The 16,691-nt window shown below is 41.5% G+C and overlaps 1 protein-coding gene across 4 annotated transcripts in view; it reads left to right on the top strand.

The window, feature by feature from the left end:
- PIGN (phosphatidylinositol glycan anchor biosynthesis class N) overlaps positions 1-4,666 on the top strand; it is a 187,007-nt gene extending 182,341 nt beyond the window's left edge. For 3 of the 4 annotated variants that reach the window (XM_070630256.1, XM_070630260.1, XM_070630254.1), the window contains one exon: positions 4,104-4,346. In XM_070630256.1, coding sequence (XP_070486357.1) covers positions 4,104-4,143 — 40 coding nt within the window. In that variant the 3' untranslated portion in view covers positions 4,144-4,346. Of the gene's footprint in view, positions 1-4,103 lie in introns of all 4 variants that reach the window. The other variant, XM_070630255.1, reaches the window with a different exon arrangement.
- The last annotated feature ends 12,025 nt before the right edge of the window (positions 4,667-16,691 follow it).

Raw genomic sequence — 16,691 nt, 5'->3', positions numbered from 1 at the left:
GCCAGGCCTTGGAGGGATAAGCAGACCATAGCTCTCCTACTCAACCCATCCTTCCTCAGGCCCTCACTGTCAAATTTCCAAACCGACTGTCTTCTCTCAAAAGGGCCATGGAGTTCCCTGTTCCTTGCTCCCATGGCTGTCCCTCTATGTGTAACTTCCAGAAGGTCAACCAAACAGAAAGAGAAGTCATTCTTCAGGCTTGAACCAATCTTTAGTGGAAAACGAAAAGATACGCAATTCTATTTCTTGAGAGGATAGGACGAGAGCAAAGAATCAGAACTAAGATAGAAGGTCTTTGAGGCTTTCTTTTTTAGAATGATGTTAATATCTGGATGGGCCCTTTCCCCTCAGGCCACATTTTGTAATTGCACATATTAACACCGCACCAAATGTCAGCACTGGCTCACCTCATAGAAAACCCACCGCTCTTCTCACGTGGCTCGAATCTGCTGACTAATGAAGCTCTGTATGCTCTGTTTAGGCCAATCCCAGAGAAGTTTAAGGCAGCGTTGTTCCAGGGGAAGAGCAATAAAATTGCTGGTGGGGATGATTTGTACTGGAATTCATTGACCTGCTCTCCCCTTCAATATCTAAGCTATACAGATATTTTTCACTGTGTTTCTCTGGCATTTTCCCATCTATTTGGACATAGGCCAGAGGTAACCCCTCTCATAAAGAACTTTGAAAAATACAACTTGAAATAATGCAGACTTGCATCATTTTTAGCTGTTTGGCAAAGCGGCTTGAAAAATGTGAGCACTTGAAGATTTCAAACTGTTGGCAACAGTAGGATCTTCTGTTTCCAGGAACACTGTCACAGTTTTAGATCTTGTCGTTCTGCTTAAATTATACCAAATACTAGAAATATTTCTGAGTGTTTCCTAAAGTAGAGTCTGAGACTTGGTCGTGTGTGTGTGTGTGTGTGTGTGTGAGAGAGAGAGACAGAGACAGAGAGAGAGAGACAGAGACAGAGAGAGACAGAGAAAGACAGAGACAGAGTAGGGATTGATTGCAGCCCCCAAGGGAACGCTTAGAGGCCACTGGCACTGAGGTCAGAGTATCAAAGACCAGAGTGGAAGAATTAAGTTGGGGTTGGTTGAAAAGTCACAAAAGCTTGTAGGAACAAAAAGCAGCCATGAACAGCCAGAAGTTAAGAAATATTGTCCAGCAATAAAGGGAAGCAAACATTCTCACTAAAAACAATAGGGGTCCCAGATAATCTGCTTGGTGGTCAAGAGGTCCTGATGGGAAGAAACTGGACAATGTCACTTCCCAGAAGAGAGGCCATTAGTTTAGCATGGAAGGTGGCCCTGCAGGTGCTTCCGAAGGCTGTGGCCCTGTGCCGATGCCCCCTACCCCTGCCCCAGCCAATTTCAAGAGAACATCCAAGGAGTCCTTGGTAATGAAGGCTGCAATGTGCACTCAGCAAACACCTCTCAGCTTTTCTCTAATCCAGCCAGACCAAAAGGAAGCCCTGGGAAACCCGGATAAGCTGATTAAGCCAGGTCACATTCATGACAGGCTTGAGAAATGAAAAACAAAGCTAAACTAAGTGAAAACACCCAGGGATGTGTTACAGAAGCAAGAGAGGAAGGGAATCGATGTAAGCTGATGCATGCCGCCAAGTTACTAGTGAAAGGTGAAGATGGCGGTACTCGCCTCATCCCAGACAAGGAAAGATGCTGGACGAGACGACATTGCCTTCTGTATTATTACACAACTACTTCACAAATACCATTTTCATCTTTCCACGGGGTTTTAAGGACTTCATAGAAGTAAACGTGTCACAAAAAGAGGTGTTGATGAATGCCTGATTCAATCTGGCCCCACACGCCCTGTTCCCTGAGGCCTTCCTCACGATGGACAATGAGACTTGAAGAGTGTGAACAGTTGCTTCTGTGCCACTCACATGGATTGGCATTGCTGGGGTAGTGAAGGATGCCAAATAATGGGAAAACTTGGAAATTTTATAGATCCTCTGACTTCAAGAGTAGATGAAGATGTTCACAGAGGAGAAATCATTTAAATGACGTCAAGTCCCAGGACCGGCCTACCTGATATGGTGGCTTCTTTGCTCTAAAATCTCTTCCCCTGACATGCCTGAAATGTGTTGGTTCACTGAAGATCACAACGATGAGGGAGTGTTTGGGATAAGATGTATCTTCTGGGGGGGAGAATGTTGCAAGCTATAAGTCATTCATATATTAGCATGAATGAGTTTATGCAGATGGCTTTTCTTCTATTATAGCTGGTATCGGTTGTGCAGGGGCAATGAACTTAGGATTTGAAAGCAGCTGAAGAGTAATTGAGTGACCGTGAACATGGGGCGTTTTGAGGAGATGAGACAGCCCTGCATGGGAGCCTAAGGTCAGAGCCATAGAGCAGCTTGAGAACGCTGGAGACTAAGAATCAAGGGAGAATGTTGAAAAGGAGGACAGCCTCCAGAAACTTCTCCAGGCCATGATATAATTGAAATACAGAAATAATAGTATGGGTCTGAGGATGGCTTACCTGAGGAGTGCACCTTAGCAGGTGTTAGGATAGGAAAGTCCACTTTAGGTAAAACTGATTTAGAAGTTTCTTTGCTGCAGGACTTCTCTGAGCCTTTAATTTGCTAGTAAGCATCCTGAATATCCAAAAGGAGACTATAGCATGCAGTGTTTAACACGTTTATTTTACCAAACATTTGAAGAGTGTCTCCTGGGACTAGTGTTCAACAGAACAAATTTTGGGGGAATAAATTTATCGTTTATTCAAAATAACAACATGAAAAATCTTGGGCAGTATTTTCACCTCTGAACCTCAGCTGAAACTGCAAGTGTTAGGTTGTGCCATCTGTTTCCTTCTAATTCTAGAATCTGCAGCCCATGAGAAATGAGAGCAGGTACCGTCTGAATGAAGAGTGACTGTGCCGTGGAAGGATGGAGAACAGCAGCAAAGGCAAAATTCAGTCATTATGAGATCTTCTCAAAGCCAATCTTACTCTAAAAACAGGAAAGGAATTCATTTCTTCCTCTGCTCTTCTAGTCCAGAGCTCAGAGGGGTCCATGCTCCAGTTACTAATTTTCCCTCTCCATCCAAAATGCTCAGACCTGCCCAGCACGTCTCACTTAGGTCCTGCCAAGTTTGTCTCCTAAATGGCTCTCAGATCTGTCCCTGCCCTCCATCTCCGCCGCATTTCCCTCATCTCGCGCCTGTCTCCTGTTGTAGGGCTCTCAGTGGTCTTCCCCTGTCTCCTCCAGTGAACAGTTCTAGATGGTGTGAGTGAGCATAATTTCAGCAGTTAAGCCATTCAACGTGTAGGCAGGTTATTTCTCACCAATACATCTCCCCTGGTATCAACTGCCCAAAACTGCCTGCTTTTCATTCCCCTAAACACTTAGAGTCTCTAAAAGCTCGAATGTTTATTTATCTTTCGGCTCCATAATGGTTCTCATGACAGTAGCAGTGGGCCAGAGCTGTCTCATGGTAAGAATAACAACTTTTCGGACCCAGCGCTGGTGTTGTTTCGGAGAGGGACAGTGGGGATGCATTCTGCATTTGTAACCATTGCTTTACAATGAACTTTTCAAAAGTGGAGATTTGTTTGTATTTAAGAGACAGCCTCGCGGCAGTGGAAGGAGCCTGGGTTTTGCTGAGACTGGGGAGAAAGCGCGGTGAGGGTGATTCATGGGTCCAGGGACGAAAATCCTGCCCTTCCCCCTGAGTCTGGTGAGCTCATAGTAACAAGCCTTCTAGCCAAGGAGTGGAGACTTGCTGCATCTCCTTGGGAACAGTTGAGGGGAAATCCTGTGAGGCTGGGAGAAGATGTAAATTGAGTTCTCTTACAGTGGACTGTCTTAGCCCCAGGTCGTAAGCAGCCCACACTCTGATTTTAATAAGCTTGAGGGTTGGTACTTCTTAGTAATGAGCAGACTTTAAAGGAAATGAAACCAATTCATGAGTTTTAGTTCATTTGTTGTAGAGCAGAAAGCACCCTGATTAGTGATCGAAATAGCAGTAGGTAATGTCTTGGAACCAACTGACAAGTTAAAAAAGGATTTGGGACTCAGACTAGTTTTCCAGCCTACTTTTTGGCTGATATAGTTTCTGTCTCTTCACAGAGCAGCGTGTGGGCCCTTTTCTGATCAAGAAGGAAGGTGACTGGCTGCTCAAGGCAGTGCTGTCTTCAAGCTGTGTGGAGTAAGTGCCTTCTTCGTCAGAGGGGCTATTTCATGTTTAAAGCCGTGGAGGAGATTATCGTTAACACACCTGGAAGCAGTTTTGGAACTTCACCATGAGAGAATGTTTGGGGAACTCTGCAGGCATCTTCTGGTTGAAATAAATATTCATGTGTGTCCAGCAAATGCCCAATGTCTATCATATTTAACCCTATACGGCAGAGACAGTAAGTGTCCTGAGTCCTCACATTTTCTTGGGTAATAGGTAAATGCAAAAGGAATTGGCCTGTGGCATTGAAGGAGAACCTAAAGCACAAACCACCGAGGGCCTTGCTGAATGCAACTGTGACCGATGTCTGTGGAATGCCGGTGACAGGGCTGATCGCCATAGAACTAGTCAAGCTGACTATTCTAGGCATTGATCTTCAAGAGCTTTGAGGCCCACACTGAGGAGCTCTGGGCTTCCAGTAGGATTGCCGCCCCCTCTGGGCATCCATGGAGTCATGGTGAGTGACATTCCCAACAATGCTTCTGGGTAGCTGATGGAGAAATGATGGATATGAAACCATAGTATATGGTAAAACTTACGAAATGATGACGTAAATGGGAAATTCAAGCCCTAGGTTCTAAAATGCTTTCTCAGACGTGAATTTGCTCAAAGACTTTGACTGTTGTTTTTTTCACCTGTTAAATGGGAATATAATTCTGCTCTGATTTCAAAGATGCAGTAAGGGCTGACGAACTAAAATAGTGTAAATCAAGTTGGCAAATGTAGAACTCTGATATTAATAAAGAATAATATGCTTGACCCTGCCTAGCCTAGGAACAAAATTAATGTGGGCACAGAAAGCTATCATATTTAAGTGGTTAAAAATGAGTAGTATTCCCTTTATGTTTGGATTTTAATTTAATCCTAGGGCTTTATGAGAGAAAATCCCTTACTGAGGTAGACAAGGACAATTATTTGGAAAGAAAAATATGATTTTGAGATTCATGCCCAGTGCCAGTGCTCTGAAGGCGCATGTCAGGTTTCAGAGAACATTGTCTAGTCTCCAGGCAGTACAAATCCAGAGTTTTCCTTTTCTACTAGTCTATAGGATGAGGCAAAAATAAAACACAGGTGATTATTTCTCTCAGATCTCAGAAGGGTTGCAAGGGATCTTGCTAACAGAAGGAAACCAATGGAAAAAATTCCTCTGCTCCCATTTAGAAATGTCACCCCACTAAAGTGAAAATCTATAATAGTGCTTATCCTTCTATATGGCTTTGCTTCTAAGCTTGGCAAAGGCAATCTTCAAATTAACCTCTTTTGTGCTTAAGCATCTCAATCCCAGTGTCTAATGGATGATAGCTTGCCTGTACTGTTATGTTTGCATAGACTGAAACTCAGTAATGGAAAACGCAAATCAAATCAGAGAGTGTGAGTCACTGCCCTGGCAGTGCAGGATTGATGCGGAGAAGCAGTTGTCTATCTGCTCGCCAGGGATAAGCTGGGAAGGTCTGATTCTGGCGTGATTCGGCTCAAGGGTTTTGCATTCCTATTCCGAGTCAGGTCCCATCACGCTCAGTGACTCATAAACGGGGCACCAATTAGCATGCGGGTATGATGATTAGCAAAAGGAAAATGAATTGACTAAAACAGACAGCAAAGTGGGTGGGGCACGCTTCAGGGGACACTACAGAGGCAGGACAGTGAATGGTCTGTGGGTTACACTGCACCAGGCAGGGCCATTCACTTCTAAATGGGAACGGTGAGAGGGACGGAGGTTGCAGGGAGACGCCAGACCACGTCCCTCATCTTGATGGCAACCATGCTGCAGGGTTTGGGTCACAAGGAGAAAAAACACTGTCCAGTTGGGTGAGCATACAGAAAAGTGTGCATCCGGGCTGTGTCCCAGCACTTCTACCTGGGGGAAAGGAACAGTGGGGTGCTACCCTACTGTGAGGGGAGACAAGTGACACTGGGCGTTATTGGGCCCATTCAGTGAGACAAGTGGCCGGGAACGGGGTCTGACACTTGCCCTTATTGGTAGAGAATGGTCTTCTTAGCCTAAACTTTAAAGCTCATGTGTGTAGGCAGTGGATTTTTAAAAAGTTTTAAAAATCAAGGCACAAATTATATACAGCGTCTTAGTCCATTTGGGCTGCTGTAACAAGATACCACAGACTGCACGTCTTATAAACAACAGAAATTTATTCGTCACAGTTCTGGAGGCTGGAAGTCCAAGATCAAGGTGCCAGCATGGTCAGGTTCTGGTGAAGGCCGTCTTCTTGGTCCATAGCCGGCACCTTCTCTCTGTGTCCTCACCGGATGAAAGTGGCGAGGAATCGCTGTGGGGTCTCTTTTGTAACAACACGAACCCCATTCATGAGGGCCCCACCCTCAGGACCTGATCTCCTCCCAAAGGCCCCACCTCCAAATACATCATCTTTGGGGGTTAGGATTTCAACATGTGGATTTGGGAGGACACAAACATTCAGACCATATCATACAGTAAAGTTACATACAGAAAAACCTGATGAATTGTTGCATATGCATGTATGTACCCATGTAAACAACCACCATTTCTTTCACCCCTGGACTCCTGGTCAATAACACAACTCAGAGGCAACCACTTCCTGACTTCTATCATCATAGATTAATTTTGCCTGTTCTTGAACTTTCATATCAATGGAATCTTAACAGTATATACTCATTGTGTCTGCCCTTTTCACTCAACAGCGTTTATTTGCAATTCATCCTTGTTGGAGGCATCAGTGGATGACAATTTAAAAGACGTGCTTTCCTCTTCCTTTGGTACTTCTTTCACTTTTACTGAGGTTGCTGTTAAGTGTCAAGAAGACAGATATAATATGCAAATTCTTTAAACTAATAAACAAGCAGTTCTGTATAAAAACATCTGACAGCATGATATGAGGGACACAACAATCCCGTCATGCCACAGCAACTAAGTAAACGCCCTTTATGTTGCACAGTTTTTACTGTGTGTGCATCTCTGCTTCCGACTGCAGTATAAGCATTTCCTCCAGCCTTTAGAAGGTGGCCTTTTGTTCCCAAAGACCCACAAAACTGCTGTTGGCTAAATCACAGGGTGGTTAAGGCTGTGATTGAAATTTAGGAGACAGCGTTCAATGTCACCTTTGATGATCTAAAATTGCACACAGGTAGACTGGAGCTCTTGGATAATAGACAGCACACAGAGGCTCATTTTTGGATTGCGTGCTCACAGGATCTTGCTGCAGTTGACTGATGTTATTAAACTTTCAGGACCCCTCTGAGAAGGATGTTTGGCTCCGAATAGCAGTGTTCTCGGGGAGATTGTGACCTGATGACCTCACACAATTGAACCTCTCTCATTTTATAGAGAATCTGAAGCTCCTCGCCATCAAGGTGACCAAGAATAGCAGGGCAGTTGTATTCCTTTTCTCTTTTAGCACATTCCCAGGGACCAGGGGCTGTGCTTCCTGAACATAACTGGGACGAGAGCTTATGGAAATGTAATGAGATGAAGGATGCACAGAGTGGAGTTCACAGATGCTGCACAATGAGAAAGGCTGAGTCCCTAAGCAAGTTGCACAAAAGGTCCCCTTACATTTGGCAAGTGTGAAATGAACAGATCTCCTTTTGCATAGTCCCTCCCTGCAGACCAGCAGCCCCAAATAGCTAATTAGCCTCAACTGAGGTGGCCTGCATGTTCCCTTTGCAGTGACCTCTCAAGCTCGCAGCTTTGGTACCTCTGCGAGGGGAGCATGAGGCAGCAGCCAGGGAAGCCCCTTCTCCTGATGCACGTTGCCACATGGCCTCGTGAAAAAATGCCCTGCATGAGAGAGGGACCCTCATCTATGGGAGTGTCTGGTTATTAAAACGTGGCAATTTTCTTCAAGTTTTGATAAACCAACAGACAAAAGCATTTAGAAAAAAGAAGTGAGAAAAAGTTAGCAAAGAGGTAAAGGGAATCAGACTTCAAAAGGACTGAAACCTCCAAGTCAAAAACAAATAAAGGAAGAAAACATAGAATTACAAGTTGGTCAAATTTATGTGGTTTTGCTCATGGTGGAAAACAGTAACTTTTTCATATGATCATCATATCCACATACATTGCCATTGTGAAAGTCAGGGATAAAGCTACATTTTGCTTAGGGAGTTCCGGTTTGTAGGAATTGCTCAAGTTTTTATTATCTTGTGGACCAGACATAGATAGAGTCACCCTATTATTTTGGGTTTATCTCAGGGTGTAAATTCTTTTTTTCTGTTTCCTGACTGTGGTGTATCATATCCTTAATCATAATGGAAGCAGAGCAAAGTATCAGCCTTGCTTCCAGAGTCCCTCCTTTGCTCACGTGCCTGCCCCTAAGGTATGGAATCGACCATACAAGATTCTTAGTCGTTTTCAGACTCAGTATCATTAATATGATGTTTTATTTTATCTGATGAGTTTTATTTTCATGGGAATAACGAATGTTTAATACACAAATATCCTCTTGTTGTACATTCAAGAAAACTAGAACAATGTGATATTAAGGCTTAAGAGTTACTTTTATCCGGAGGCCTCATAAGGCCCCTAGGGGTAAAAATTTTATGTCTCAGAAGAATTTTGTTTTTCTTGCCCATTTGTCCACTGAGATCAGGAACTAAGAACCATCAAATTCACTTCTACCAGGCTTTGCCCACAGTACCTCTAACTTTTGGATATCTGTATTAGTCAGGGTTTTCCAGAGAAAGAGAACCAATAGGAGATAGATAGATAGTAGGGATAGATAGATAGGTAGATAGATAGATAGATAGATAGATAGACAGACAGACAGACAGACAGATAGATTTATTGTAAGGAATTGCCTCACATGATTTTGCAGACTGGGAGGTCCCACAATCTGCTGTCTGCAAGCTGGAGACCCAGGAAAGCTGGGGTGTCTGAGTCTGAAGCTCTGAGAAGCAGGACCCCTGATGGTCTAAGTCCCAGTCTGAGCGCAGGAGAGGACTGATGTCCCAGCTCAGTCTGGCAGAGAGAATTTCCCCTTCCTCTGCCTTTTTGTTCTATTCAGGCCATCAATGGGTTAGAGGAGGACCACTCACACTGGGGAGAGGATCTGCCTTATTCAGTCTAATCCCATCTGGAAACATCCTCAGAGTCACACCCAGAAATAATGTTTACCAAATATTTCGGCACCCTGTGACCCTGACAAGTTGACACATAAAATTAACCATCTCGACATGTCAGGGTCTCCTCTTTCCCCCGGATCCCCTTGTTTGTTAATGTTCCTGGCCCGCATTTGAGGCAGGGGTTCCACAAGCCACAAAGCAGGCTGCAGACCAGGTTGGTGGGAGGACACTGAAGGCCTTGTTCCGTAAGTGAAGATGTAGTTCTTGGGTTCGTTTTACTTAATTAGATGAGATTTTTGGCATGATTGTAGTATAGATTTGATTTGATTTATCCAGTTATACCCTGGTTGGAAAAAAAAAACATTCTTATTGAAACTATGCAAATAATACCATGATTACAGAGAGTGAAGGAACTTAGTAAAGGCACTTTTAATAATATTTAACCATTGTTGCCATTGTTTTATCTTATTATTTTTTATAGAATCATTATTCTTAAATTTTCCCTCATCATTTATTAATTTACAGTCTATCTTAAGATCTCTCATAGGATTCCTCCCCAAATCCTGAGGGTTCAGTTGGAACAAGATCTTTTTTCAAGAGGGTTTCATACCAGTTTGAACAAGCATAACCTATTCAACTGAGGGTCAGTGCTGGATTAAGAAGAAAGAAAAGAGTTTTCCTCACTTGTGTATTGAAAATAGAACACTGGCTACAATTAAATCAGTTCATTCCATTCATTTAGTTCTAGGGAATTAATTTGTTATTTTGTTGATCTCAGACTGAACAGTTGTTTTCCATGAAGTCATTTGCTTTTGGAGGGGAATGTTCTGGAAATCCTGATTCAATTATTGACAGTTATTGTGCCCATCTTTATAAATGAACATAAGTATGTTTCTGACATAAAATTTCATAATTACTGAAACATTTATATTAATAACATTTTATTTCTATATAATTACAGAGAGGTTTAGCTTTTTGACTTCCTGTTTTTTCATATTATGGACATAATAGTGTTGAATATACTAAAGCCAGAGAATGCCAGATTATTTCTATTATCTCCTAAAAGGTGAGAGATCAAATCTTTGTGATACCCCATGGACATCTGGGAAACTCCAAAGATGAGGTAGGTATAACAGAGATCTTTACAGTTTTGGAGTTCTGATTTTGAGTCTTGAACTTGGGCAAGGCAATATCAAAAAGAGCTATCAGAGGAGACAAGATATGAGCAGTAGTCACAGATGCCTGAAGACAAGAAATGGTTTCGGGTGATACTTAAAGGAAACACAGCAATACGTAAAAATGATCATGTGGAACTCTGTTTCAAAAGTAAAGATATTTTGTTAAAATTGATTCAAAAGTGTGACAAAAACAAGTTACAGAGCATTTTCGTAAGAAAGTGAACCCACTGATATCTGGGCACAGAACCTTGTAACTCTCCTTTTTTTTCCTTTGTTTTTGTTAGGAGCATTCTATACACTCAAGGATCAATTTATCACTTTAACAGAAAGAGACACAAATTCTTATTTTACTCTTTTTGATTACCATCCATGTAGCAATTTGTAGTAAAGGATGCACAAGCCTCTTTTCACCTTATGAAGCAATCAATTATCACTGAGCCAACTTTGCAGAAACTTTTAACATATTTCTTTGCTCATTTCAAATTCACTATACGCAGGCATTTTAAGCCCAGGCTCTTAAGTTGACTTTTTCTTTCTTGCCTTATTTGCAGTATATCCTCAAATTGCCTTCTATTGCCTTCTTTCATGTTATGGCATAACCAGTTTTATTTAAACAAAACAAATAAAATACATCCATCATTTTGCATACATCTCTCTCTACAATCAAATACATCTTTTAAAAAAAACCTTAAAGAAGCAAATTTATGCATCCATTTTAATCTGCTAAATGATGGCAAGAGCATAGTAAAACTAGTGTTTTCAGGTGTACAAGATATGTACTAATAGCTTGATTTACTATTCGTTCAAAGTCTTAAAGTTAATTGGTGGATTTGTAAAATGGTGCAGACACTGTGGAAAACAACTTGATCGTTCCTGAAAAAGTTCAGATAGAATTCCCATATGACCCAGCAGTTCCATTCTGGGGTATATACTCGAAAGAACTGAAAACAGGTACACAAACACAGTCTTGTACGTGAAGGTTTACGGCAGCGCTATTCACAATAGCCAAAAGGTGGAAATAACTCAAATGTCTATCATGGATGAATGGATAAACAAAATGTGGTATATCATATAATGGAATATTATTCGGCTTTAGAAATGAATGAAGTACTGATACATGCCACAGCATGGATGAAACTGGAAAACCTTTGCTAAGGGAGGAAGCCAGGCACAAAAGGTCTCACACTGTATGATTCCATTTATATGAAATATCCAGAACAAGTAAATCTATAGACACAGAAAGCAGATTAGCGGTGCTCGGGGCTGGGGATAGGAAGGAATAGGAGTGACTGCTTAAGGGGTATGAGGTCTTCTTTTGGGGTGATGAAAACCCCATCCAGTTTGGGAACCAGGTGGAGGTGACGGCTGTACAACATGGTGAATGTACTAAATGCCACCGATTTACACACTTAAAAATGGTTAATTTTGTGTTGCATGAATTTCACTCCAATTTAAAAAATAAGGATTTCATGTATATATGTATAAATATGATTTCATATATATGCGATGTATAGAATTGTACACACTTAACAAGAGTAAATCCTTCTAAAGAATACTAGTTAATATAATCTATTTAGACAAATGGTTTTACATTTTTATAATAACAAAAGCTTTCTTGACTCATAAAACTTTAAAGTATTCAGATTAATTAGGCTTTCCATAATAAAATAAACTCAAGTTTTCTATAAACTAGAATATTACTTCTTGTATTGCGATATAATCAGGAAGACATAATTGCTTTGAATTAAAATTTTCACCTTGAATAACTATTTCTTAAACTTTTAAATAGACATAATTTATAAACATCTATATTTATAAAGCAAATATTGAAAATTCTTTAAATTGTGTTTGAAGTCCCAAAGGATTCCTTTGCTTCTTATCTTATAACCCGTAACCAAGGATATTAATTTATCTGAGAGTTAAACTTTTTATTCCTCTGAAGTACTCATTCAGTAAGCTTGTGAAGTGTTTTCCTAAAGAACTATGACATTAAAAACATGAAAATTAGATTTTCCTCCTTTCTCGAAGTACTTTTAAATTTATTTTAAACCTTAAAAGGTATTATTTTAAATTTATATGAGTGTTTCTATGTGGGAATCAAGACAAGTACTCTGATAAATATAAATAACTTTATAAGGTAATTTGTTAATTTTTTTCCCACTTTTGACTAGTTTATCCATAGAGTGCACACAAAATGAAAGATATTTATAATTAGTTAATCTCTGAAAGTTTTTTTGAGAGGAGAGGAAAAGAAAATGAAAAGTGAGAGAAGAGAGGGAGGGGCTAGCCTCAAATATAGAATGTGCTAAACAAAATATTGAATTACCTTCCTTTTGCAAGGAGAGAAAAGAGACTCGTTGTCTTCTTTTTGCAGGAGAAAAGAGAAAAAAATTTTTTTTTCACGTACAAAAAGAACTAGCAGCGGGGCTGGCCCCGTGGCCGAGTGGTTAAGTTCGCGCGCTCCGCTGCAGGCAGCCCAGTGTTTCGTTGGTTCGAATCCTGGGCGCGGACATGGCACTGCTCATCAAACCACGCTGAGGCAGCGTCCCACATGCCACAACTAGAAGGACCCACAACGAAGAATATACAACTATGTACTGGGGAGCTTTGGGGAGAAAAAGGAAAAATAAAATCTTTAAAAAAAAAAAAAGAACTAGCAGCTTCAGTTTTATAATCTCAGCTAGAGATAAAATATAAACAGGACGCAAAAGCTCACAGGGCTCGCCACTGTAGATCTCAAAAGATTGTTTGTGTTTCCCTCAGGCCCAGGACATTTTCTTGGGTGACATGATTTCATTGAAGGGGAGGTATTCTTGGCTGGCAACCACCATAAGCCCAGTCCTGCCAGAACCTGAGAGCGGGATGTAGACAGCCCTGGTCCTCTTTGGATTCCAGTTAATCTTCACTTGGGTCCTAAGAAAACACTCATTGCAAGTTAAGTCCATCCTTGCCCAGGGCCTGATGGCACTTCTTTCTATATTCAATCTTGTCACCAGCCTAGAATATTTCTAAAGCATATCTCTCCTCATTTTATAGGATGTTTGTACTGACATTTCAACAACAGAGGATATCAGAACTCCCAGGTCAAACAAACAAACAAAAAAGGCAGATAAACCAGAGTCTCTGCTATTTGCCATCTGGCAGAGATCACCAGAAACCTAGATTCCCTATCTGTCAGTCTTTAATCAGAAATAAATTGTTGCTCATCCTTGAACCAGAACTGGAACCAGACTTGATCCCGAAACGCAAATAGAAACAGCCAGAAAAATGCAGCGTTAGGAAGAAAAAAGAAGGTGGTGTTAGTAAAGCTCTCTTGCTGCATGAGATTCATTCTGGAAACCTAAACAAGCCTTGTTTGCTTCCATCAGCGTGTGGGGTACATGCAGGTTTCAGGAAACTCGTTCAGTCAGCTCTGGCAGGTGGGGCTCCCTCCTCCCCAGATAAATCTCCCTGGAACCTCCGGAACTGCAAAGAGACCCAGACACAAAACTGTTTAGAAGAAAAAAAAGTATTTTTTTCTTTGCTTTCAAAGTGCAAGGGTGTCAGACTTCAGAAGGATTGATATGCCAAATAAAAAACACACCAGATATTTAGTGGAAAAACACCACACAAGCTTAACAAAATCATCAAATTTAGACTATCGGTTTATATTAATATTATATTTCTATTATATTTATTTTTATTAGTTTTTGTTACTAGTCTGTTCATGAAGGGAAAAGAGTAATTTTTCACACGATCATCATATTCACAAAGTTCCACTATTATAAAAATCAAAGATAAAGCACCTTCCCTCTACTTTTTAAAAGAGAATTAAGGTTTATAGAACATATTCAAGTTTTTATTATCTTTGGGGCCCTAACTAGGCAGGGTGACTTTGTTATTTTTGGTTTATCTCAAGGGTCGAAAATTTTCTTTTTCTCTATGTTATGTCACATGCTTATCTATGATGGAAGCAGGAAAAAGTATCAGTTTTGTGACTATGATGATACACAATGTTTCCTGGAGACTTTGGGGTCTCCCGTCACACCTGTTATGGGCTGAGTTGTGTCTACCCCAAAATTCATCTGTTGAAGGTCTAGCCCCCAGCTCCTCAGGAGGTGACTGTATTCAGAGAGAGGGCCTTTAGAAGGGTGAATAACTTGAAACGAGGCTGTGAGGTTGGGCTCTAATCCAGTCTGACTGGTGGAAATGTGGACACAGGGAGAGACACCAGGGATGCTCACCCAGAGGAAGGACTCCATGAGGACACCAAGAGAGGGCAGCCGTCTGCAAGCCAGGGAGAAAGGTCTCATCGGAAACCGGCCCTGCCCGCGCTTTGATCTCAGACTTCCAGCCTCCGCAACTGTGAGAAAATACATTTGTGTTGTTGAAGCCACCCAGCCTGAGGTACTTGGTTACGACAGCCTGTGCTGACCAAGGTTAATGCCCTGCCAGCCCCCTAAAGAACCAGCAAGTCCTGAAAACGAGGCAGGGAAGCACCTGGCTATTGTGACTTCCAGCTGACCTTTGGGGTGGTGCTTCTCAATCCTGGCTGTACATTAGAAATACTTAGGGAGTTTTAAGAAATAATTTTTAGGCCTCACCTACAGAGAATCTGATTTAATTCACCTGGGGTGGGTCTATTTAAGCTCCCCAGGTGACTCCAGGATGCAGCCAGAGGTGAGAACCCACATCCATAGCCCTAAGATTTGCAGAGGCTGCTTTAATCTACCTAAAGCCAGTCTACTGAGGCTTCTGAGTTATGGTGTATGCTTTTTAAGTTGCATCAACATGTTTTCCAAGTCCTGCTGGAAACACAGGAAACCAAGCTTGTGTTCCAATTTTTCAACCAAAAGGGGGGCACTCTAAGGCAGTAGATAGTCTAGTCCTGGGAGCTGGGGAAAATAATTCGGCTTCACATATTTGAACTAGGAAGACATTGAAAAAAAATATCCATCAACCATCATTTCTTGATCTTTGAGATGGATTTAGAGCCTTTTGTAGGACCTTCATATTTGATCTTTGAAATCAACAAATATATTTTGATTATCCACTCTGTACTGTGATTCTGTTAAGCCTGATGTTTTCCTTCTGGAAGGGAGCATGCAGAAGAAGGGGCCTTGGGAAAGTTCTAGAGCATCATTTCTGAGAATGTTCAATGAGAAAAATGTCCGTTGAAAAAAGAACGCTGCATTTAGCTAACCCTGGGAGATACTGCATGCTGTATCCTCTCCTAGTAATTCATAGTGAGCATCAACATTTTAAGGGATCCAAGAAATCGTACATTAATTAAATCAGCAGTTTCCAAACCTCAGTGATGAGGAACCCCTCTCCCTTTTCTTTTTTTTTCTCTTCAGGTAACAGCCATTATCTTCCTGCAGAACTAGTGGTCCATGGAACACACTTCAGGCAATGCTATTTTATAGGATTTTATCTCCATTTTGAGGGGAGGGGCCGGGGAGGCTAGAAGTCTCTGATTTATTTGGGAAATAAATGCTGCATGCTAAAGGGTTTTTGAAGCCTCTAAACTTGATTTAGGGATATGGCCTGGCTGAGACAGGAGGCACCTCCCCTGGCATTTTGTCCGACGCCTGCATCATGATGGATGTTATGAGGCCCCACAATATGTTTATCCCCATCCCTGCAACTAGATGTGAGATATTGAGGGGTGTGACATGTGTCTGGCAATAGGTAATAAAGGTTTGTTGAATGAATGAGTGAATGAATCATGTTCCTGCTGTAGTGGGGCTCTTGTAGCAATACCACACTTCCTCCACCATCCTGGTTGTTTTATTTTTTGTCCTGATAATTAGCATATCTCACTTGTTCTAACAGATTATTACACAGCAAGAGGTCTGGTTGAGGAGGAGGTATTCTTGGCTGGTGACCACCATAAGCCCAGTCCCCCCAGAGGATCTGAGAGGGGGAGGTAGGCTGGCTTTTGTCTTCCTTGGGCCTTGGATAGTCTTCAATTGGGTCTGAAGAAAATTGGCTCATTGCAAGTTAGATGCATCCTTGCCCAGGGCCTGATGGCACTTCTTTCTGTATCCAACCTTGTTGCCAGCTTAAAATATTTCCAAAACATGTCTCTCCTCATTTTATAGGATGTTTGTGCTAACATTTCAACAGCAGAACATTTTCAATGTATTACTGAAATTACTTTTATCTTCCACATTGTTTCAGTGACAAATGGTTTGCAAGATTATAAATCTCATGAAACAGCGATGTCAAGACAACAGCAATCTTATGCAAAATTCATAAGTATTGTCTGGA

Source organism: Equus przewalskii, chromosome 7 (genome assembly GCF_037783145.1).
Source record: "Equus przewalskii isolate Varuska chromosome 7, EquPr2, whole genome shotgun sequence".
Taxonomy (NCBI): Eukaryota; Metazoa; Chordata; class Mammalia; order Perissodactyla; family Equidae; genus Equus; species Equus przewalskii.
This window is presented reverse-complemented; position numbering and strand designations above follow the sequence as displayed.